Raw genomic sequence first — 22323 nt, forward strand, 5'->3', positions numbered from 1 at the left:
GCGGCGCGCCGGTTCGGACGGCGCGCGCGGAACGGAGCGGGCGGCCGGCCAGGTGAGCCCTGGAGCCGAGGAGCAGGGGGCGGGCCGGATGAGGGGGCAGCGAGGGAGCGGGGCCAAGAGAGCGGGGGGCCGGGCAGCGGGCTGGGGCTGCGGGGCAGGTGAGCAGAGGCCGCAGGGGACGGACCAAGGACTGGGGTGGGGGCCTGGGGAGCCAGGCCCCTGGGAGGGGCGGCCAGGGAACCCGCGTTTACAAGTCTGCTTGTCAGCAGCAATATCTGAGGATATTGTCTCTTTCAACCCTGGTGACGGCCTCAGTTTACAGACCACTGGACTCAAAGGCCACGTGGCTAACAAGTGGGGCTGCCCAGCCCCATTGCCAGCCTCCCAGCCACTGACGTTAGATGGCCTTTCTGAGGACCCGTCTAACTGTAGTGCCAAGCCGCCTACTCTGGCTGCTTGTCTTAGCCTTAAGCAAATCTTAGTAGATAGAGTTGTTGGGTCTATTATATGGGATAATCTTTTAGAAAGAAGTTCATGGTCAGTGCTTAGTAAGTGATAGCTGACAACCCACGATCCATCTTTATCACCATCACCGTTGACTTAGGAAGCCAGGGCTTTGGGTGTGAGCAGGTCATCGTCAGGACAGAGTGTGTAGGCCGAAAGAAAGCCTCAGCATCAGAAACTCACTCCCCCCACCACCAGGATTCAGCTGTCGGTGCCTGTTCTCAGATACCATAGCTTCCCAGGAGGATCCTGGTCCTGAATCCTGTGTCATTCTGATGCGGTCCCCAGAGCAGGAGACTTATGTGCAGTGGGCCCCAGGCCAGGATAGGGATAGAGCCACAGAGACCTTGGTCCTGGTTCTCCAGCAGCAACCCAGATGTCACCCTCAGGGTCTTTCTCTGGACCATGCACACCCATTCGAGCAAGAGGGGCCCTTGTGGATCCAGTGCCCTCTCTGAGTGCCAGGTCCCAGAGCAGCAATGGTTGTGAGCAGAGCATGAACTCCTGGCACAGGATGGAGGACCAGCCAGGCCTGGCTGGGTGGACTCTCCACTGTCGGGAGCATTTCTTGGGAATCTGGAGATCTCCTACTGCAGAGAGGAAGAAGCCAGATCCCAGGAAGCCAGAAGAAGGCCCCATTAACGACAAGGCCAGGCCAAAAGCCTGGTTCCACAACCGCTGGATAAACTGCATGGTTATCCTGGTGCCAGCTGGGCACAGAGGCTGGACTGCCCTCCCACTGCTGCAGAACAGCCCTGTGCCAAGGAGTGGGGAAAGGGAGCTGTGGCCGTCGCCTGACCTCCTGCATCAGCCCTGAGGACTGAAGGGCCTGGGCACTGATCCCACTGGGTTCCAAGGGCCAGGCCTCTTTTTTACCCCAGAAGATCATTTGTTCAGTGGCAGGCTTCCACCTGCATCAGGCAAGCCACACATGGCAGAGCCGGGAAATGACCACCAAGCTTCCCCTCCCTGCCTTCCGATGCATGTTTCCACTCCCGCTGGCCCCCGGCCACGGCAGTACACATGCTGCCATCCACGACCGTCAAGCTGACCCAGCCCTCTTGCCTTCCTCACAGAACCCAAGGGGACCATGGGCGTCTCCAGGCTCTACACCCTGGTCCTGGTGCTGGAGCCTCAGCGAGTTCTCCTGGGCATGAAGAAAAGAGGCTTCGGGGTCGGCCGGTGGAACGGCTTCGGGGGCAAAGTTCAAGAAGGAGAGACCATCGAGGACGGAGCCAAAAGGTGAGGGAGGGGTAGGCCTGACCCCAGAACCAGCTTCTGCAGGCGGTAAGGATTCCAGCCGTAGAGCCAGACTACTGATGTCACCACTTAGAGCCATGTCACCTGAGGCATGTACTTAGCCCTTGAGCCTCAGTTTCTTCATCTGCAAAATGGGAATAATAGCAGGAGCTGCTGCTTAGGATTGTTGTGGAGATTAAATGAGAAAATGAATATAAAGGACTAGGAAGAGTGCCTGGCACGTGCTAAGTGCTGAGTACACGTGAGCTGTTGCACTGCAGGTGAGGACGGATCTGGGAAGCTGCTGTGCACGTGGCTTCCTCTTTCTAGCTCAGAGCCCGGTCGGTCACTTGGTCTCTTCGTTTGTTCAGGGGAGCTGATGGTGAGCGTTTCTATCAGAAACCTTTTGCACACACAGTCTCAGTTAATCCTCAACACAACCAGCGTCACATGGGAAGGTACCGAAACCCAGAGAGGTTGAGCAGTGTGCCCAAGATCACACAGCCCTCCAGACTTCAACCTTCTTTGCCCCTCTTCACAGGCTTGTGTGGATAAAATGAGAGTGTGTATGTAAACATCACAAAGCTACACAAACCTCAGCTCCTGTTGATCTTGTTCTTACTCTGAAAAAGGTTGGCAACCTGAAGGCCACCTTCCCCCGAGAGGGGAACAAACCCCCAAATGCATACTACCGAGGTTTCTGGAAAGGACGGAAGCTGCCAATGCTGCAGCCCAGCGGCTTTCAACTTATGGGGTTTTTTAAATTTAAATCACAACCCACAGTAAGAAATGTTTATACTTTGATATAGCAGTGCCCTTACTACATGAAAGCATGCTCCAATGTAATTTTTTTTTTAAAGATTGGCACCTGGGCTAACAACTGTTGCCAATCTTCTTCTTTTTTTCCCCAAAGATTGGCACGTGGGCTAACAACTGTTGCCAATCTTTTTTTTTTTCTGCTTTTATCCCCGGAACCCCCCCCACCCCCCCCACCCCACCCCACCCCACCCCACCCCACCCCCAGCACATGGTTGTATATCTTAGTTGCAGGTCCTTCTAGTTGTGGGATGTGGGATGCCGCTTCAACGTGGCCTGACGAGCGGTGCCATGTCTGCGCCCAGGATCCGAACCCTGGGCCACCGCAGCAGGGCGCGCGAACTCAACCACTCAGCCACGGAGCCGGCCCCTACAATTTTTTTAATTGCTCATCATGGTCCACTAAGTCGACCTCAGGGTGCAAGACTGGGTCACAGCCCCCCCATTTAAAAAGCCCTGCAGGTGGTATTCCTGTGTGCACCTGCCCTCCTAGGCCTGGGTCCCGGGGGCTGCTGCCACACGGAGGCGTCTGCTCGTTCATTTTGGCAGGTGCACTGAGAGGACACGGCTGGGCGGAGACCTAGTCTGACGAGACTCAGCGCTGGGGTGGGCAGGGTGCAGAAGAAACAGCAGGGAAAACGGACAGAAACAAGGGGGCGCCAGAGGTCTGCTCTGCCACTGTCTGAAGGTCTGTGTCCTCCCAAGAACATTCATCCAGTCACTGATTTAGCAGCACCCACCGCCTAAGCACTGCTCAGTGTCGGGACACAGAGACGCGAGTCCCAGCCCCTGCCGGGCCCCCACCTGCTCTGGCTGCGGGGCTCGGGGGGCTGTGTGTAGAGAGCGGGTCTAGTGGACAGCCCGTGGTCTGGGGCATCCAGCATAGAGACGGAGGGCAGACAACTGGGCACGAGGGAGAACTCCCGAAGGACCTGAGTTTGGTCGGAGGACCAGGTGGAAGGTGGGATCCCGGTACTCACAGGAGCGCAGAGGGGTGTGGTGTGGCCAGAGGGCAGCCGGGGGAGGCAGGGTGGGCTGAGGGCGAGGCACGAGGAGCCCCCAGTGGCTTCACGTCAGCTGTGCTGCTGACAAGCAGACTTGAGACCCCCGAGGCAGCCCTGATGACAGTTCCTTACGAACTGTCTCACGGTATAAGGAGCTTTCCTTCCCGCCCTCTCAATATGCTTCATTTCTTCAACGCGACACAGACTAAGAAACCATGACTCTGACCCTCGGTGCTGAGTAGGACAGTGGCCTTCCCTCAGACGGGGTCTGAGCTGGGGGAGGAACCTGCAGGACAGAGCAGGAGGCAGGTCATGTCTATCCCAAGGCTCCCTGCACTGCTGCGTCCAGATTACCCCTCTCACCTGCACAGGTGGGAGCGTCCTGCCTGGTCTCCTGCCCCTCCCTTCCCTCCCGGGTCCATTCTCCACCTGACCGCCTGCGGGCTGACCTTCCTGCAACCACGTCTGGGTCTCTCTGTCTCTCTCACTCTCTCACACTTTAAACCCTTTCCTAGCTCCCATCGCACTTAGTCCAATGTCCTGTGTCATCCACTGAGCCCCCCACGGTCTGGCCTCGCCCCTCCTTCCCATCCCCGCCCCTCTCCCCACAGTCTTTCTGCCCCTCGGACACCCCACTTTTCCTGGCTCCTCGCCTGGCTGACCCTGTAAGAAGGTGCCCCCCACCCAGCTATTCCCAATAAATCTCGTCCTGCGTTGCTGTGTATCCATTTCCTCCACAGCACTCTGACCCTTTCTAATCGTATTTAATTATTCCCTTCCCATCTGTTTTGCCCCAGAAGCGCTCCGTGAGACCAGGACTGAAGACATTTTATACGTCAAGTTGGTGTTGAAATAGCGCATGCATATAGGAACGTGCACAAATCTTCATCAGGGAATTTTTAGGACACAGGTCCGTCTGTATGACCAGCCCGTGGCTCAAGAGATGGAAATGGGTGGGGACCTGCCCTCCAAAGGTCACCCTACACCCTGATTTCTGTCCCAGTTGATCATTTGGGCCTGTTCAAAATAGCACATAAGTGGAATCCTGTGGGATGACCCTTTGCGTCTGGCTTTTTCCCAGCATTATGCCTCCAGGAAGCAGCAGTCCATTAGTCCTCACTGCTGTCTAGTATTCCGGTTGTGAATACGCTGCAGCCTGTCCTTTCCGTGGACAGCATTTGGGTCGTTTCTGGTTTGGAGCTGCGAGCGGTTCTGCTGACAGCCCTGTACGGTCTTTGGAGCCCGTGTGAACTCCTTGCTGCTGGGTATTTCCCCGGGAGGAGCATTAGAGGTGCTCGGCCTTAGTAGATGCTGCCCGACAGTTTTCCGAAGTAGCTGTGCCAAGCTGAGCTCCCACCAGAGGTGTGGGTCCTGCTTCCTCCAAATCCTCGGCAACCCTTGGTATTTTCTGCCTTTGTCATTAGCCACTCTGGTCAGTGTGATGACACCTCAGTGAGGGTTTCATCCATTCGCCCTGCTGACTGCTGAAGTTGCACACCTGCTCAGCGTCTGTGGCCACTCGGATATCCTTTTTTGTGACGTGTCTGCTCAAGTCTTTTGCACAGTTTTGTAATCGGGTTGCCTGTCTTTTTCATATCGATTTGTAGTTCCCTGTACCTTTCACTCTGTCCTCTCTGATTTTCTGCCTGGTGCATCTGTCCAGTTCTGGGTGTCGAGGTCTCCGACAATGACAGTGGGTTCGTCTGTCTCTCCTTGCAGTTCTGGTCGTTTCTGCCTCACAGGGTTTGGTGCTCTGTTGTCAGGCACATACAGGTTAAGGATTGTTGTGTCTTCTTGGAAAACTGACCCCTTTATCGTGATGTGATGCTCTCTTAATCCTTGGTAACTGTTGTTGTTTTGTAGTCAGTTCTGTCTGAGATTAACATAGCTGCTCCTGCTTTCTTTTGATTAGTGTCAGCATGGTGTATCTTCCTCCATCCATTTATTATTAATCCACAGGTGTCTATTTAAAGTGGGTTTCTTGTAGAAAACATAAAGTTGGGTCTGTTTTGTTTTATTTTTTTGCTGAGGAAGATGTGCCCTGAGCCAACATCTGCTGCCAATCTTGCTCTTTTTGTGTGTGAGCCACCACCACATCATGGCCGCTGACAGACGAGTGGTGTAGGTCCATGCCCGGGAACCAAACCCAGACTGCCAAAGGAGAGCATGCTGAACTTCACCGCCAGACCACCAGGGCTGGCCCTGTTTTTTCATCCTCTCTGATGAGCTCTGTGTTTTAATTGGTGCATTTAGATCCTTGATGTTCACAGGGATTAATGACATAGCTGGTTAGTACCCACCATATCCATTACTGTTTCCCATTTGTTGCCCTTCTTCTTTGTTCCTATTTTTGTCTTCCACAATTTTTCTGCCTTCTATGGTTTTCATTAAGCTCTTTTTTTTTCCTCTCTTTTTTGCTGAGGAAGATTTGCCCTGAGCTAACATCCATTGCCAATGTTCCTCTTTTTGCTTGAGGAAGATTGTCCCTGAGCTAACATCTGTGCCAGTCTTCCTGTATTTTGTATGTGGGACGCCACCACAGAATGGCCACCGACAAGTGGTATAGGTCTACACTTGGGCACTGAACCCAGGCCACCGAAGTGGAGCGGCCGAACTTAACCACTCGGCCACCGGGCCAGCCCTTTGATTGAGCATTTTATGTGATGCCATTTTCTCTCCTTTCTTAACATATAAGTTTTCCTTTTTCACTTTTTTTAGTGGTTGCCCTAGAGTTTGCAATATCCATTTACAGCTGATCCAAATCCGGTTTCAAATAACACTTCACGGTAGTGTGAGTACCTCATAATAACAAAATCGTCCTGATTCTCCCTCTCGCCACTTGTGTCATTGCTGTCACTCATCTCACTTACCCTCAGTGCCCACGAGCATTTATATGTGAGGCACAGACATAAGCGCCCATAATTGAACACATTGTTGCTATGAGTATTTTGAATAAACTGTTATCTGTTGGATCAATTAAGAATAAGAAAAAAGCTTTATGTCATCTTCACTTGTTCCATCTCGGATGCCCTTCCTTTCTTTATGCAGATCCAAGTTTCTGACCTATATGTTTTCCTTCTCTCTAAAGAATGTCTTTAACGTTTCTTGCAGGGCAGGTCTACTGGCAACAAATTCCCTTGACTTCTGTTTGTCTGAGAAAGTCTTTATTTCTCCTTCCCTCTTGCAGGATAATTTCACAGCGTACAGAATTCTAGTTGGTAGTTTTTCTCTCTCGACTCTTGCCATATTTCACTCTACCCTCTTCTTGCTCGCGTGGTTTCCGAGGAGAAGCTGGACACGGTGCTTTGTTCTCCTGTAGGCAACGTGTTCCTTCCTCTGGCTTCTTTCTGGATTTTTTCGTTATCTTTGATTTTCCGTAGTTTGAAGATAATATGCCTAGGTGTGGGTGTTTGGGTGTTTATCCCACGTGGTGTTCTGTGAGCTTCCTGGATCTGTGGTTTGGAGTCTGACATTAATTTGGGGGAAATTCTCAGTTGTTACTGAGTCTCATGTTTCTTCTGTTTCTCTCTCTTCTTCTGGAATTCCCATTAAACACATGTTGTGCCTTTTGTAGTTTCCCACAGTCCTTTGCATTCTCTTCTGCGTTTTTTCGGTCTCTGTTCTCTCTGCTTTCCCGTTTTCAGGCATTCTGTTGGCACGTCCTCCAGCTCAGAGACTCTTTCCTTGGCCGTGTCCAGTCTGCTCATGAGCCCGTCAAAGGCATTCTTTGTTTCTGTGACATTCTTCATCTCCTGCATTTCTTTTTGGGTCTTTCTTAGGATTCCCCTCTCCCTGCTCACACTGACCGTCTCTTCTTGCATGCGGTCTACTTTCCCCTTAGAGCCCTGAGCATATTCATCATAGTTGTTTAAATTCCCGGTCTGGTAATTCCACGTCCCTGCCATGCCGGGTGCTTGTTCTCTCTCTTCAAACGGTGTTTTTTTGCCTTTTGGTGTGCCTTGTAATTTGTTCTTCACAGCCAGACACGATGCACCGGGCACGAGGAACTGCCATCAACAGGCCTGTCGTGCTGTGGGGGCGAGTGTGGGGGAAGGAAGCGTTTATAGTCCTGTGATCCGGTCTCGGGGTTTCCGTGGCCTGTGCCTCTGGACCGTGACCTTCACAAGAGTGTCTTAGGTTCCTCCTCCCCACACGCCCCCATTAGGTGGGACAGGGTCGCTACAGCTAGCTGGACCTGGGTGTTTCCCATCTGGCAGGTCACTTAGGCTCTGGCTCACTAGTTGCCCCTGGGGCCCCTCGTGATGAACAGAGGGCTCTGGGGGATTTCTAAGTGGTTCCTTCCCCTCCCCCTGCAGGAAGCATGGGGGGATTTTTCTCCATATTTACTGTGGGAACCTGGTCGAGCTCCTGGAAATGAATCTCACGATATTGTGGCCCCCATGCCCCCAGTGAGTGAGGCCCCCTGGAGTGTGTAACTCTCAGACGGGGCCACGCTGAGCCTGCAGTGACTCCTCAGTTACCGTTCAGCTTTCCTGCCCCGGCAGTGGCTTCCACTCACGAGTCTGTGCCGGGCAGCCGGGACTCTGCATGCGCCCGTCTCTCTAATTGTGGGGGCAGGAGTCTGCATCCCCTCTCGTAGACCCAAGAAGAGTCCTTGACTGTTTGGTCACTTCAGCTTTTTACTTGCTGTAGGATGGAGGGGTGACTTCCAAGCTCCTTACCTGCGGAAGCAGAACCCAGAAGTCTCCTTATACGTTTTAGACTTGAGTTGTCAAACATACGTACTGCAAATATCTTCTCTGGGGCTTGTCTTTTGACTCTTAATGATATTTCAATAAACACAAGTTTATCATTTGATGTAATCCCACATACAACTTTTTCCTTTATGGTTACCATTTTCCACATCCTTTAAAAACTCTTTGCCTATCCCAAACTTAAGAAGATAGTCTCCTGCTTTTTTCTAAAACTTTTAGAAGTGTTAGATCTTTAATCCATCTGGCACTGAGTTTTGTGTATGATGTATGGCAGAAGTTCAAGATTCCTATTTTTCCATATAGATATGCAGCTGACACGGCATCATTTATTGGAAAGACCATGTCCCCCACTGTGCTGTAGTGTCACCACTGTCATAAACACAGGACATATGTCACGTAGAACCGTAATGTCGGTTTCGTTCTCCAGCGCCCGCACAGGGCAGGCCTGCCTTCTGTAGGCATGACGTGGCTGGATGGATACGTGGATAAATGAATCAGCTCGGCAGAACTGACTGACACTGCGCTGGCCCTGGGAGTCTGCCCTCTAGATGCCCGGTGGATAGCCAGAGGCCGGTGGAGCAGCAGCCCCGTGCCCACAACATTGTGCCTCTGTCCTGACCTCACCCAGGTCACGGAACCATCGTCAAATCGGTGACTTCCTTTCGTCGTTCAGCCTTACTCCCAGCTTTGCTATGAAGGTCTCCGTAGCCTCTTAGACGCTCACAGTTCTTTGCGCTTCGGAGGCCTCGTCCAGCAGGCAGGGCAATGGAGGGCGCTTCCTCCTGACTGCCGTGAGCTCCTGGGCGAGGCCGGGTGCCCACAAGGGTGTACCCTGCCCCTGCCAGCAGCACACTCCCCCTGGAGAACATCCTCCCCGTGGCCACATGGCATAGGTTGCCACGCTCAGGAGCCAAGAGCAGAGGGCCAGCTCTGCATGAAGGCAAGGACAGGCCTTACTGGGACTGGGAAGTCCAGCACCCCTGGCCATGCTGACCGCCTGATTTAGACCGGTCAGCCTCGGTGACCACGTGGCACCACGCTGCCTCCCAGGGCCTTCAGCCAGCTCCAAGGAGCTCTCTCCAGGACCCCCGTCTCCTCCTCCCAGGAGCCCAGAGTGTCAAGTGTGTAGGACGGAGCCAAGGGTCAGGACACCATCTGACAAAGACTGTTGTGCCCCTGCCCCGGGGAGTGAGAAGGGCAGGCCCAGTGGCACATTCTGATACACGTGAGGAGCTAGCTGAGATGGGTCCCAGGACCCAGAGACTCCAGCAGCAAAAAGGGCCTCACTTGCCTTGAGGACAGCTCGGCATCGGCCCCAGCTAGGGCTGCCCCGGCTTCCTCACGTGCACACACACGGAGCCGCTCCCCGGGCCCCAGGCCCTGGCTGCCCCAGCCTCTGACGTGCACGTGAGTTGCAGTGGCGCTGGGTGTGCGTCTGGTGCACACTTTATCCACTGCACTGCCCTTCTACACATTCGGGTCCCAAAGTGGGCCCCAGATCCAGAGCCAGGATAACACACCCTCCTCGCTCACCTGCAGGTGCAGGGCAGCTGTGTGCGGGTGGGTCTCCCCTCCTCTGCCCGATGCCCCTGCGGGGGGAGCCATCTGAGCATCAAGGATGATGCATTCTTCGGGGGGGGGGGTTCCAGGAACTTGGGGACCTCGGGTCCCTCAGAGAGTCAGGTTTGGGCTTTGGGTGTGTGGCATGTGCTCATCGTTCTGGCCAGTATCCCTGACGGTCCCCAAAGCAGTGAGGATGCAGAGCGCTGTGTTCAGAGAACCCTGGAAGGCAGTGCAGGAGAGGATAACTGAGGTGCATCCCGAGCCATGCCACAGGCCCCTCGCGCCCGCCGCCCACGCCCCCATGGCACTTGGCTGCTCGGAGTTTGTGCAACTTGTTACTCATCCCGTTCTCCATCTGCCGTCTGGGAAATGAGCATCACAGAGATGCAGTCAGACACGTTAGCAAAACTGTAACAGTGTCATCTCCGCTGTCTCATTAGCCCAGCCCGTGAAATGGAGATTCAGCTCTGACACCCGGGAGATGCTGATATCTCACACGCTGCCGTGTGCTAGGGGAGAGGAACCAAAATTAGTCAGAACATTAAATCGGGAGGTGCAGTTTTTAAAATGAGACCCACCAGCCACTGCCAGAGCCCAGGTGAGGCCCCACTAGGCTCTTCTGTTACATTTAAGTGGGGAGCCATTGGCACCCCCTGAGTGAAAACACACATTTGTTTTCTAGGTCAAGTCTAATTTTAATTAACCATCTCAACAAGTAAATCCCAGCTTTCAAAACATCACTGCGGGGGGCTGGCCGGTGGCACAGTGGTTAAGTGCACACGTTCCACTTCAGTGGCCCGGGGTTCACCACTCCGGATTCCGGGTGTGGACCTACGCACCACTTGTCAAGCCATGCTGTGGCAGACATCCCACATATAAAGTAGAGGAAGATGGGCACAGAGTTAGCTCAGGGCCAGTCTTCCTCAGTAAAAAAGGGAGGATTGGTGGCAGATGTTAGCTCAGGGCTAATCTTCCTCAAAAGAAAAAAACAACTCACCCGGGCCTGCATCTGAAATGGCAGCAGGTGGCCGCGGCTCCTGTCCAGGCCTCACAGGGAGCCAGTCAGCCCCAGGCTGAGGACAGCATCTGTTTAAACGTCGCCCTTCCAGCCGGGGTGTGCGTGAACGAACACGCTGGTTTCCCCAAGCCCTGGGCCCAGGCACAGGAAGTAACGATGCGCTGTGTCCTCACTTCACCTGGAAATCAAAGCTAAAAACTTTACACCTGCAACTATAAGTAATCAGACGTAATTAGAACATTCTTGTAGACGGAGAAGTAAAGACGGGGCGGGGGGAAGTGTGAATCTCTACAGGGAGCAGCAGACTCTGAGCTTCACGGCTGCAGCAGCTCTGGGGGTCCCCAGAGTCCCGAGCACAGCACAGCTTCCAGAAAGCGTTTGCTGAGTGACTGAACAAGGGTGGAGTGAGAGCCCACGCTGAGCTGTCAGCCAGGGTGAGAAGTCAGTGGTGCGGGGCATGTACAGAGATGCTCGTCACGGGGGATCGACACGAGCACGTTGACAGTTTTTATTCTCTAATGCACGACGGTTGAGAAGCTGGTTGAATTCCTTGTGTAGGATGTTGCCCCACTGTTGCATGAAAAGTGAAGGTACAGTGTGTGATGTGCTTGCAATTTTTTTTTTTTGAGGAAGATTAGCCCTGAGCTAACATCTGCCGCCAATCCTCTTCTCTTTTTTTGCTGAAGAAGACTGGCCCTGAGCTAACATCCATGCCCATCTTCCTCTACTTTATATGTAGGACGCCTGCCACAGCATGGCTTGACAAGCGGTGCCATGTCCACACCCGGGATCCGAACCGGCAAACCCCGGGCCGCCAAAGTAGAATGTGCGAACTTAATTGCTGTGCCACTGGGCTGGCCGCTTGCAATTTTTAAAGGGATGTACAAAGGAGAAAGAGCCAAAGGAAGAACACTGAGATGGAGACAAGGGCTCTTTCTGAGTGAGGAGTCCCCGGGCACCTCCTGGATTGTCTGCAGGAAACGTCTGTAAATAGGCGACAGCATTAGAATGTTCTGGGGGCATCGTGGTTCTGCTTGTGGTGAGGAAGGACGATTCTTTGGGCAGGAAGGTTTCCGTTCAGGGCCTGGGCCCTGCCGCAGACGTGCTGGGAGAGAGCAGGAGCTGAGGACGGGCTGGGGGTTCCCAGCTCCACCACCGGCCTCCCATGAGGCCCCCAAGCAGCTGAGCCGGTCCAGGCCTGGGCTGCCACGTGCTACAGAGGGCGCTGAACTAGGAAGAACCAGCGCTCGTCACAATCTTGACCCCTCCCTAGAACCTCTGAACAAAATCGGAGTGTTTACAAAGGTCCCAGGCGACTCCACAGTTCCGCCAGGCTGGGAGCTCGCCGTGCATTCCACGAGACGCTACGGGTTTCCCGCCCGCGCATCCCACTCGCGGCTCCCTGGGCCCCTTCGGCGCACGTGCACAGATGCTCTGCTCCTCCATCCTCCCACTGCCATTCTCGAGTTCTGCGTGGACGCGGGCACCTTGCTTTAACTGCCGCTTTCTTTCCATCCGTCTCCCGGCCCGCAGGGAGCTGCAGGAGGAGAGCGGTCTGACCGTGGACGCGCTGCACAAGGTGGGCCAGATCGTGTTTGAGTTCGCGGGTGACCCTGAGCTCATGGACGTGCACATCTTCCGCACAGACAGCGTCCGGGGGACACCCGTGGAGAGTGATGGTGAGTCTCAGGGCCCGTCCCTTCACAGCAGGCGAGGGGACAGCCAGGAGAGGAGCCGGCCCCGGCAGCCTGCTCCCCACCCTGCATTGCCAAGAGGCAGGTGCTGCAACGCACAGCACCAACGGAGCCTTCTTCCGGGCGCGTAAAAAGAGAGACACGGTCGCGAGGATTAAATCCAAAGTGTGTCGAGCTCCTCACACAGCCTTGCTCGGTTCGTGCCTTGCCAGGGGTCCAGTTAAATCTGGGTTGGACGTTGGGGCCCTCCCTTCTCTCCCGCTACAGAAATGCGCCCTCAGTGGTTCCAGCTGGACCAGATCCCCTTCGAGGACATGTGGCCTGATGACAGATACTGGTTTCCCCTGCTGCTTCAGAAGAAGAAATTCCATGGGTACTTCAAGTTCCGGGGTCACAACACCATCCTGGAGCACACGCTGCGCGAGGTGGACACAGCGTAGGGGCGGAACCGCGGCCGCCCCTCCGGGCCCAGAGAACAGCTTCTCGGCAGCCGCACTGTCCCGGGCCCCGGCCCCCGGCCCCGAGCCAGGGTGGAGGTATTCTATTTGGAACACGGCTGGCTGGGAAGGGAAATAAATGTCTTTTACCTTTTCAACATTCTTCACCCAGCCCCACCACAGCCGGCCCAGTCCTGGCGTCAGGAAGCCACCAGATGTGCTGGCCTGTGCCCCGCGCCACAAGACACAGATGGGAGAGGAGACAGGCCTTGGGGTGAGGGGACAGCTGGTGGGAGAGGGCGGGCAGTGATTTCCTCAGTGCCACAGGCTCCTGTTGGGACCACAGGGTGGGGCTAGGTGTGTCCTCTCTCACCACCACCCTTAAAGGGGAAACTGAGGCACGGTCGGGGCCCAGAGCTGACACCCAGACCTAATGTGTCATAGGCTAGTCACCCTCCCTTAGCCCAAGAGCACGGGGCCCTTCTTGTCCCAATTTGTCACCACCAGGAAGGGGGAGTCACCACTCACAGAAAACTCACGACGTCACCCAGCTCTTATAAATACGTTTAATAATAGCTGTTCGTGTAAGTTTATTGATGAGAATCTCGGAATGCAGATCATTTGTAAACAACTCCAGTTTACCGGGTGTGGTAGCAGTTGACACCTGCAGCCTCGTAAAGTGCTTCATACGTACAACCGCCCCGCGCCAAGCAAAAGGCAGGCCTCGGACACAGAACCGCTCCGACCGCAGTCAGGCCAGAGGCCCCCTCGGCCCCTGACACCTCCCAGCTCACGTCTCCCCTTCCTACTCAGCGTCTGCGGCCGATGACTAGACCGTGTCCGTAGTTAGCACCGAACAAGCGGGTCGGGCTGGAAGGACCTGATCCAGAGGCACTCTCCCAGGGGCCAGGCTGAGGCTCCAGCCTTCCATGCAGAACAGGGATTTCTCGGAACCACAGGAACGGCTCCCACGGGGATAATGTAACCAGGTGGCCTTTCGCCAGCTCTGGCGGTACGCGGGCTCTCCCGGGCAGCAAGGACAGCTCCGGCAGCAGGAAGGGCGCAGAGGCGCAGGGACACCCTGACCTTGGTGTGGCCCCTCCTCGCCCTCCCCAGGACAGAGCTGAGCACAAAGTGCTGGGCCCCCAACCAGGGAATCCACCGCAGCCCAGGCTTGGGCCGAGGGAAGCTCTGTGCAAAGGCGGCCTCTGCTGTCCCCAGCCACTTGGCACAGGGGACTGAGCTTCCCTCCGCCGCTCCCGAGAAGCCCGCCCCAGCAAGTCTCTTCCCTCCCCTTGGCCTCGCTGCAGCACCTGGGGTGGGAGGGCGCGGCCTACAAGGCAGGCCTCCAGATGAGCCTCCCAAAAACGGGGCCAGGGCTCCAGCCGAGGACCCGCCCCCAGTCTCCACCGCAGGAGACGCTCCAGGAGCGTGGAGTCCTGAGCACAGCTCCTGTCAGAAAAGGACGTCTGAAGTCTTTGGTGCTAGAAGTCCCCCTGGTGACCCGTGCAAGGATGCCCTGTCCTGCCCTGGAGGCAATCCCCGTGATGGCCCCCACCCCCACCATGTGCAGGGCCTGGCTGGGGTCTCTTCCCGCCTGTCCTCTGTCCTGTGGTCACTCATCCCTCACCATGCACAGACAGGCCCCAGGCAGGTGAGCAGTGGCCACCGCAGGACAAGACAGAAGAGGCCTGGTGGTCACGCTTTCCGGCTCAGTTGTACCCAGTAGCGGAGGGGAGCAGCCCCGGGGGCCAGGATCTGCTCAGCGGTTCTCTTCAGCAGAGGGAGATCAAGAAGCAAGCAGCCCGGAGGCGACAAGGGATCCAGACAGCCCAGGGTCATCAGCTCCGCGGGGACACTGCCTGCTCCTTGTGTGGCCAGGAAGGCACATGTGGGCTGCGGTGGGGCACCCCCACGGCTGCCTTGCTGGCACCAGCAGAACCCACATGCGGAGTGAGCCCAGTGTGTGGCCAGCCCTAAGGGACATTTTCCCCTGGACTGTGACAGGTGTCAGCCCAGCAGGGAAGCCCGCCTGTCTGCTGTGAACCGAGTGACCCTGGAGCCTCTGCCCCCGTTTCCAGTCCTGCAGGCTGTGTGTGGACACGGGGGCAGAAGGCTCCCACGGCAGACCCAGAGAAAACCCGCTCTAGTCAGCTCATATTCCCGGGAGGCAGGAATCTCAGAAATCCTATGGTGCCGGTTCAGCCTCCTCCAACCAGCTCCCAGCCAATGTGAGCAGTGAGCTCAAGAAAGCCCGAGGGTTCCAGACCTCAGAGGAAGGCTCCGTGCTGCATTTAAGGCATTTAAGGCCGAGGTCAGACCCTCCAGGAATGGCCGGCCCCCTCGGAGCAGGCGCCAGGTCTGCACGTGTAGGGGGTAGGTTGGGCAGGAGGGTTCTAGTCGCCCCAAGAAGTGAGGTCAGTTTAAGCTGGGCTGACCACAGCAGTGCTCCTCCAGAGCCCCAGCTGGAACAACACCCCCCGCCCACCCCTCCTCTCAACGCTCATGGTCTGCAAAAAGGGGGTGTCTGTGAGAGAAGAGAACAGAGCAGTTCCGAGCACCGGGCACACGATGGGCACAGTGTGTGCACGTGTGCAAGCATGCGGGACATTCGGCCCTGGAGGCCAGGCCCAGACTGGGGCCCCAGGGCACTCGCTGGAGCAATCCCCCGGAGACAGGTCACTGCCTTCCCTCCCCATTCCCGCTGCCCGCTCCTGTGCACCCACAGCGCCCCGGGCCATCTGCTCTCTCACTGACCAGTCACCTGTCAGGTCCAACGGCGGCAGGCCAGCTGCAGGAGACTCCTGCCCTCATGGGTCTCAGCCTCCCTCCCCACTCAGGAATCCAGAGCCCTCCCGAGTGCCTGAGCACATAGGGGTCCCCTGTACACCACCTGTTGGCTGGGACGCTCCCTGCTGCACTGCCCTCTGGGCGTTGGGAGAAAACCATCCCAGGGGATCTTAATACTTCTCGGACGGGCGCAGGGGTGGGGGCAGGGAGGCGGCAGAGGGGCCGGAGCAGCTCGGCTTCCGCGGACGCTCAGAGGCTCAGGGCCTGCGCCCGGCCCTGCCCCCACGAGGGGAGGGGAGCCCGGCCCCACCCGGCCCGGACGTCAGCTCTTCTGCTACAGAGGCATCAGCGCGCCACCGGGGCCCCGGGAGTGGGGCAGCGCCGTCTGGGGAATTAAACGGGGACACAAGTTTGGAAAGAAGTTTTAGTGAGGCGCTGGGAGCTGCGGCCCGGTCCTTGGCTCTAGTGAGGAGACACGCCATCCTGCGGGGACCTTGGCGGCGTCAGGGTGCTGTTCGGTCCAGCGAAGAGGCAGCTCAGCTTGGGCTTCAGGTCGTTCCACACCTTGCTCATCTGCAGGAGGAGGGAGCAAGACAGGGTGAGAGGCCGGCACCAGGCCCTCGCCCTAACGCACGCCAACGAGGGGCCTCAGGACAGCCATCCTAGGGCAGGAGGGGACAGGCCGCCACGGCCACCACCAGGCCCGTGTGTCGCAACCCCCTAAGCTGCCCTTCCCTGCATCGCGGCCCCTTCCTCCACGGACGAGGCCCAGTAAGGAGTGCTCCCCAAACCAGAGGTGACGGCCGGCCAGCCCCTCCGCCCCTGTGCTCAGCACCCAAGGGGCACTGCTCGACGCGGCATTTTAAGAAACCTTGCTGGGTCACTTCCAGCACATTCTAACAGCTCGACAAGGGCCGGCCTTCCGGCTCAGCAGGGCACACCCCAACACAACGGCCACCAAATAAACACAAAACAAACGGCACACGGAGGAGAGGAGTAAGACAAGCCGCCGGCGCTCGCCAAGCACGCCGGGTCCGGGCTGAGGAACGGCCGCCACAGCCCGCGCAGCAGGGAAGCTGACAGTGGCTCATGTGACAGCAGGAAAGCAGGGTGTCTCCCTGGGAACGTGCAGATGAAGCGAGTATAGTCTAGGCACTGTGACACTGGGGACTAGCCGGTCAACTACAACAGAGAAAGCTAGGATCGGGGTCACAAGGCCTGACCCAGGTGGAACACAGGCTCACCCAGAGTCCCCTAGGGATCTCTCATCCCAGACTCACCCAGCGTCCCCTAGGGACCTCTCATCCCAGACTTACCCAGCGTCCCCTAGGGACCTCTCATCCCAGGCTCAACCGGTGTCCCCTAGGGACCTCTCATCCCAGACTCACCCAGCGTCCCCTAGGGACCTCTCATCTCAGACTCACCCAGCGTCCCCTAGGGACCTCTCATCTCAGAGTCACCCGGTGTCCCTGCTAAAAGCACAGATTCCGAGTCCTGGCCCCCAGGGATCCTGAGTTTGTGGGTCTGAGGTGGGACCTGTGTCCCATATCCACATGCTGAGCAAACACTCCAGATGGTTCTGGCACAACTGTTTCTAGACCACGGTCTGGCCTGGCCAGTGACCTGGTCAGTCACAATGGCCCCAGACTGGACTGAGAGTCTCCAGCCTCTGTCCCATCCTCTAAGCCGCTGCCAATGTCCTCTCTGAACTATGGATCCGAGTCAATCCTACGCACTACTCACAAGAAGTCCCTCCACGCAGAACTGCCAGCACCCTGGACTGTACCCCCCACCCCTGGGCTCTGCACAGGCCTCCATCAGGGCGTGAGAAGCCCTCCCTCTGACTGGCCGACCGGCCAGGATCTGGTAGTCCCTGGTGACAGGGACGTCTGTAGTCCTGCTGTGTACCCTCACAACCACAGAGCCGGGCACGGAGCGGCTACCTGTGGTCCCTTACCCACCGATCTCCCAGGCCAGTCCTGGAAGGTGGGGAGATTGTATTTATGCCATTTTTCTGACCGGGAAACTGGGCCACAGAGGTTAAATGACCCAACCAAGGCCGGAAGAGCTCATAACAGTCACAGAGCTGGGATGGAGAAGTTGTGAGCCTGCGCCCCACTTGGTGTATCAAGGAGCTGGAGGCGGCCACCGGCAGATGCACCCCAGGGCTAACGAGGCAGCGAAAGAACCCGGGACAGACAGTATCAGAAAACGGGAGGGTGCAGGAGCGACACAGAGCCAGCAAACGCGGAACTGGACAAGGATCGCTTCTCAAGTGCTTCTTCAGCCCCCGCCAGACCCCCGGCATTCTAGGCTGTTGTGAGATGGGCACACGTGTCCCTGTTTGAGAAGGGTGAGCAAAGAGCCACACGCATAAGCTGGAGTTATACGGCTCAGGCAACTCTGGCCAGGCAAGGGCTGCCGCAGCTTGCAGTCTCGGGGCAACCACAGCGTTTCTCCTCAAAGGCTCAGGAGCCACCATCTGGAGGAAGCTGACCAGGGGTTTCCAGGAAAATATCCTGTCTCCGGTACTCCCGAACTCCTCACACGGGTTCCCTGCTGTCTGCTCCACGCCTGTCAGTTCCTAGGGATCCTACGTGCTTTACCTCCGCCTTCTGCAATTCCTCCAGAAGAGGAGAAACTCTTCCTTTAGTCTCGCTCTGCTCCTCCCACCACACACAGCCCCCCCCCCCCCCCCCAAACCCCCCGGCCACAACCGCACAGGGGCCTGCGGACGAGAACAAATGCCTTTGGTCCCCCCCCCCCCCCCCCCCCCCCACCCCCCCCCCCCCCCCCACCAGAATCACGAGGACAACATGCGACTAGGAGATTCGGACAAGAGCAAAGTGTCAAGGTCCCGCACTTGCCCCAACCCCACCAACTCTCCCACGCAATTCTTCAAGGTCGGCGGCAAAGGGTGCCAGATTCGCAGGAGGGGCGGCTGCAGAAAGAAAGGTGCTGGCCGAGACAGGGTCTGCGCAGGCGAGACCCACCTCCTTGTGCCCCTGGATCTGCGAGTTGACGAAGGCCCCGAGGATGTGGGAGGTGAGGGGCAGGTAGACATGGACCAGCTGCGTCTCCTGGTGCAGGCAGTACAGCGAGAAGTAGTTCCGAAGCTCCATCGTCTGAATCGCGTTCTCCTGCTGCAGAGAAAGCGCCTCCCCTCGCACCTGGCCCAGCGGACGGCGGGGCAGTGGGGGCGGGGGGGCATCCCGGCTGACACACTGCCGTCCTCCTGAGCCCAGGCCCGGAGCCCCGCCTCTGTGTAACTCCCAAGGCAAAGGCCAAGCCACACATCGCAACCGGGTCCAGAAGGTGCCGAGGGAAGAGAGAGGACCACGCATCACTCTGGGCACCTGGGGGAGGCTTCCCCACCCCTGCGACACCCCCACACGCCTGTGACACCAGCACACGGGCATCGACATCCCAGAATCTCATCAAGCCAACCAAGGACTCTCCGGAAGCACGGCTCCAGGGCCCAGCCCAGCCAGGTGTGGAAGGCTCCCCAGGAGGTCGGCCCCCGCCCGCACACCAGCACTACCTCCAGGATGCGCGACTCCAGCTGCTGCACGGACTCAGGCTCACGGGTCTGCCCGGCGGTGCCTGACGCCGGCCTCTTCATCAGGCTGTAGGAGTGCAGGGCCCGCTGGGGCTTGTGCAGCAGGCCCTTCTCGTGCCGCGCACACAGGTCCTGGCGGGGGGGAGGCGTCAGCCAGAAGGGACCCAGAGCCTACAAGGATGCTAGAGCCCCCTCCCGCCTGGCAGGAGTAAGCACGAAAGGGGAGAGCCGGGAGGAGGCTGGGAGACAGATAGCACAGGGGCTCCCAGCACACGGCCTCAAGGCAGCACTGTCCCCGTCCGCGTCAGCAGCCTTCTCCAAGGATGGCTTTCCCCTTCAGAACTGGGTCACACGTGCCCCACGTGCCCCAAGTGCCCCACGTGCCCCACGTGCCCCACGCGCCCCACGCTCAGAAAGCGTTCACGGAACAGCAGTTCAGGGGTGCCGGCCCAGGGGCAACCCAGGAGGGGGTCGCAGTGCCAATCAGCACCACAAGAAAACCCACGTCAACAGGCCCTGCTTGGAGGGAACCGTGCAGTCCGGGCGCTGGGCCAGGCCTGGACCACAGCGTCCAGACAGCCAGTGTCCCCCAGCAGCAAGAAGACCAGGCAGCCTCCAAAAGGAAGATGCACGGGCATTTCCCTGGGGCCCTAAAAGAACCCCCGTCAAGAATCTAGTGGGAAATACTAGCCGCAGGACCACAGGGCTGGGACTTTCAAGGCCACTGGGCTACCATCCCACTCAACAGAGAAATCCCTTCTGGAACATTCCCCAAGTCACCAGGCCAGCTCTCTCCTTGAGCTCAGCACAAAGGATTGTCTGGTTTCACAGGCCATCCATTCGGTCACTGATACTCCAAAGAGGCCATCTCTTTCTCTGCCAGGCCAGCCCCTCACATAGTTATAGAGAGCTGACACACACACACACACACATACCCCCCATTCTCAGATCGGGGGAAGCCCGAGGCCTGTCTGCACTCCTGCTGGGACCACAGCCCAGAGACTCCGCAGAGCCCATCGAGGAGAAATAACATCAGAGAGTCAGCATAAGGCCCATCTTCCCTCTGCAACTCTGGCTTCTCCACATTTTTCCCATCCCCCGGAGTTACACCCTGAAAGATCACAGGATCCTTCTCAGAAGCTCTGTCCCCGCCCAGGGAGCAGCCCAGACTCACTTTATAGGACTGCAGCAGATCCAGGAAGAGGTTCAACTTCTCCACCACATCATTCTCTTCCTGTTTGCCCTGGAAAACGAGGGGGGTTAGCACGCCGAGCAGCACCCCGAGACCCAGCCGGGGAGCGCAGGCCCATGCACAGGCCTGGGCGGGCTCTGCCCCCGGAACCACCAGCCAGCTCCACGGAAGAGCCCCTTCCCCACGACAGCCCCCCAAACATGAGGCACAGCACCTGCACCCAGCAGCCCGACGAGGATCAGGCCTCGGGTCCCAAGGCCGCCTGCCCAGGCGTGCTCGCCGTTCAGCACCCCGTGTCCTCCCGGGGTCCCAAAGCCAACAGCCTCCCCGACATACACCGGGAGCGCCAGGGGCCTCAAACACCCTCTCCGCGGCTCCACCAGCACCCCAGAAACCTCAAGCTTCTATTCGAAGCTGTGAGCGGTGTTGAAAAGGAAACAAACAGGAGGGATGTGGCTGGGAAGGAAGGGGGAGCTTAACAAAAGAGGAAAGGAGCACAGGCGGGGAGGGGCGAGCGGACAGAGTCCGCAGCTGCAGGACCACACCTGGGAGAGCAAGGTAAGATAAGAGAACAAAGACCCCTCTGTGCCCAGGCCGATGCGGAAGAGGAGAAAGGGCACAGAGCACAGGTGCAGGGTGGGCCAGATGCACACTCTCTGCTGGATCCTGCACAGAGGTGACAATGACGGAGACAAGCCCACAGCTGCGTGGTGCCACAGCTCCTCTCCCAAACCACAGAGGCCACAGTGGCACGGAGGGCGGCCCTGTTAGCAGAATGGGGTGTCCTGGTGACAACAGAGGGGGTGAAGTCACCACCGCATCCTAGGGACACAAATATGATCCAGACTGCCCCAGGCCCGCCACGTGTGCTCCCAGCAGCAGGAGCATGGGGAAGGACGCGCAGACAAGCCATCGTGCACACGGCCCGACCAGCACCGATGCTCAGAGCCACTCCCGGGCAGGAAGAGTCCACGCCAAAACCCTGGGCTCAGGCGGCCTCGGGGAGCCAGCGAGCATCCACTCAGCAGACGGCGAGTGCCCGAGGGAAGGCCACAGGAAGAAGCTGGTGGTCTCTCCACTTCCTGCTCCAGGAACCGGCAGGCACAGGCCTGCGCGGCCCCCACCCCTCCCTCAGTCACCACAACGACACACTCAGCGCTGAGGTGGTTTCCTGGGAACATCCCTGCTAAGGCTTCGGTCACGGCTGTGGGCCCTGAAGGGCTCTGGCACAGCTCATGTCCCTCAGCCACCAACATTCACCGAGCGCCTCTTCCAGTGTTCACCAAGCACTTCACCCAGGTGTCTGCCAACCACCTCTCCCAGGCGTCTGCCAGGCACCTCTCCCAAGTGTTTGCTGAGCACCTCTCCTAGGTGTTCACCAAGCACTTCACCCAGTGTTTGCTGAGCACCTCTCCTAGGCGTTTGCCAAGCACCTCTCCCAAGGGTTTGCTGAGCACCTCTCCAAGGTGTTTACTGAGCAACTCTCCCAGGTTCAATACCAGCTCTTTGGGCAAACCAAGCCCCTTCTATGACCTCTAGATCTCCAGCTGTGGCAGAGTGAAAAGGTCATCCCATAAACTGCACATCAGACTTGGTGCAGGAAGGGTACAGGCAGAAGCAATGAAGAGAAGGATGCGTTGGATGGGGATACAAGCATGAGGCTGGGAGCAGGGGGCTCCCACCCAGGCTCTGGCACCAGCTCGGATCAGAACCCTGGGACTCTCAGGCCCGCTGAGCTCAGAGGTTCCAGGCCACTCAATTTCACACTCGCGGCCGAGATTCTGGCCAGTAA

The 22323-nt window shown here is 57.6% G+C and overlaps 2 protein-coding genes across 4 annotated transcripts in view; one reads left to right on the plus strand and one right to left on the minus strand.

Moving 5' to 3' along the window:
• Window positions 1–13565, plus strand: NUDT1 (nudix hydrolase 1). The gene is made up of 4 exons (XM_046667278.1): window positions 1–52; window positions 1581–1746; window positions 12393–12538; window positions 12821–13565. The coding sequence occupies exons 2-4, from the start codon at window positions 1595–1597 to the stop codon at window positions 12991–12993; spliced, it is 471 nt and encodes a 156-aa protein (XP_046523234.1). The 5' UTR covers window positions 1–52; window positions 1581–1594; the 3' UTR covers window positions 12994–13565.
• A 33-nt stretch (window positions 13566–13598) lies between these two features.
• Window positions 13599–22323, minus strand: part of SNX8 (sorting nexin 8) — a 42810-nt gene continuing 34085 nt past the window's right edge. For all 3 annotated transcript variants that reach the window (XM_046667276.1, XM_046667277.1, XM_046667275.1), the window contains exons 8-11: window positions 20514–20582; window positions 19322–19471; window positions 18774–18923; window positions 13599–16353 (exon numbers count right to left, since the gene is read on the minus strand). In XM_046667276.1, the coding sequence (XP_046523232.1) occupies window positions 16243–16353; window positions 18774–18923; window positions 19322–19471; window positions 20514–20582 (480 nt within the window). In that variant the 3' untranslated portion in view covers window positions 13599–16242. The remainder of the gene's footprint in view (window positions 16354–18773; window positions 18924–19321; window positions 19472–20513; window positions 20583–22323) is intronic.

This window comes from Equus quagga, chromosome 7 (assembly GCF_021613505.1).
Source record: "Equus quagga isolate Etosha38 chromosome 7, UCLA_HA_Equagga_1.0, whole genome shotgun sequence".
Taxonomy (NCBI): Eukaryota; Metazoa; Chordata; class Mammalia; order Perissodactyla; family Equidae; genus Equus; species Equus quagga.

What these genes read in the sequence shown, in the direction of transcription:
- NUDT1 (XM_046667278.1), top strand. Translation starts at nt 1,595, where the DNA reads ATGGGCGTCTCCAGGCTCTACACCCTGGTCCTGGTGCTGGAGCCTCAG. An exon ending in ATCGAGGACGGAGCCAAAAG is followed by an intron (nt 1,747 to 12,392) that starts GTGAGGGAGGGG and finishes CCCGGCCCGCAG; the next exon opens with GGAGCTGCAGGAGGAGAGCG. An exon ending in GACACCCGTGGAGAGTGATG is followed by an intron (nt 12,539 to 12,820) that starts GTGAGTCTCAGG and finishes CTCCCGCTACAG; the next exon opens with AAATGCGCCCTCAGTGGTTC.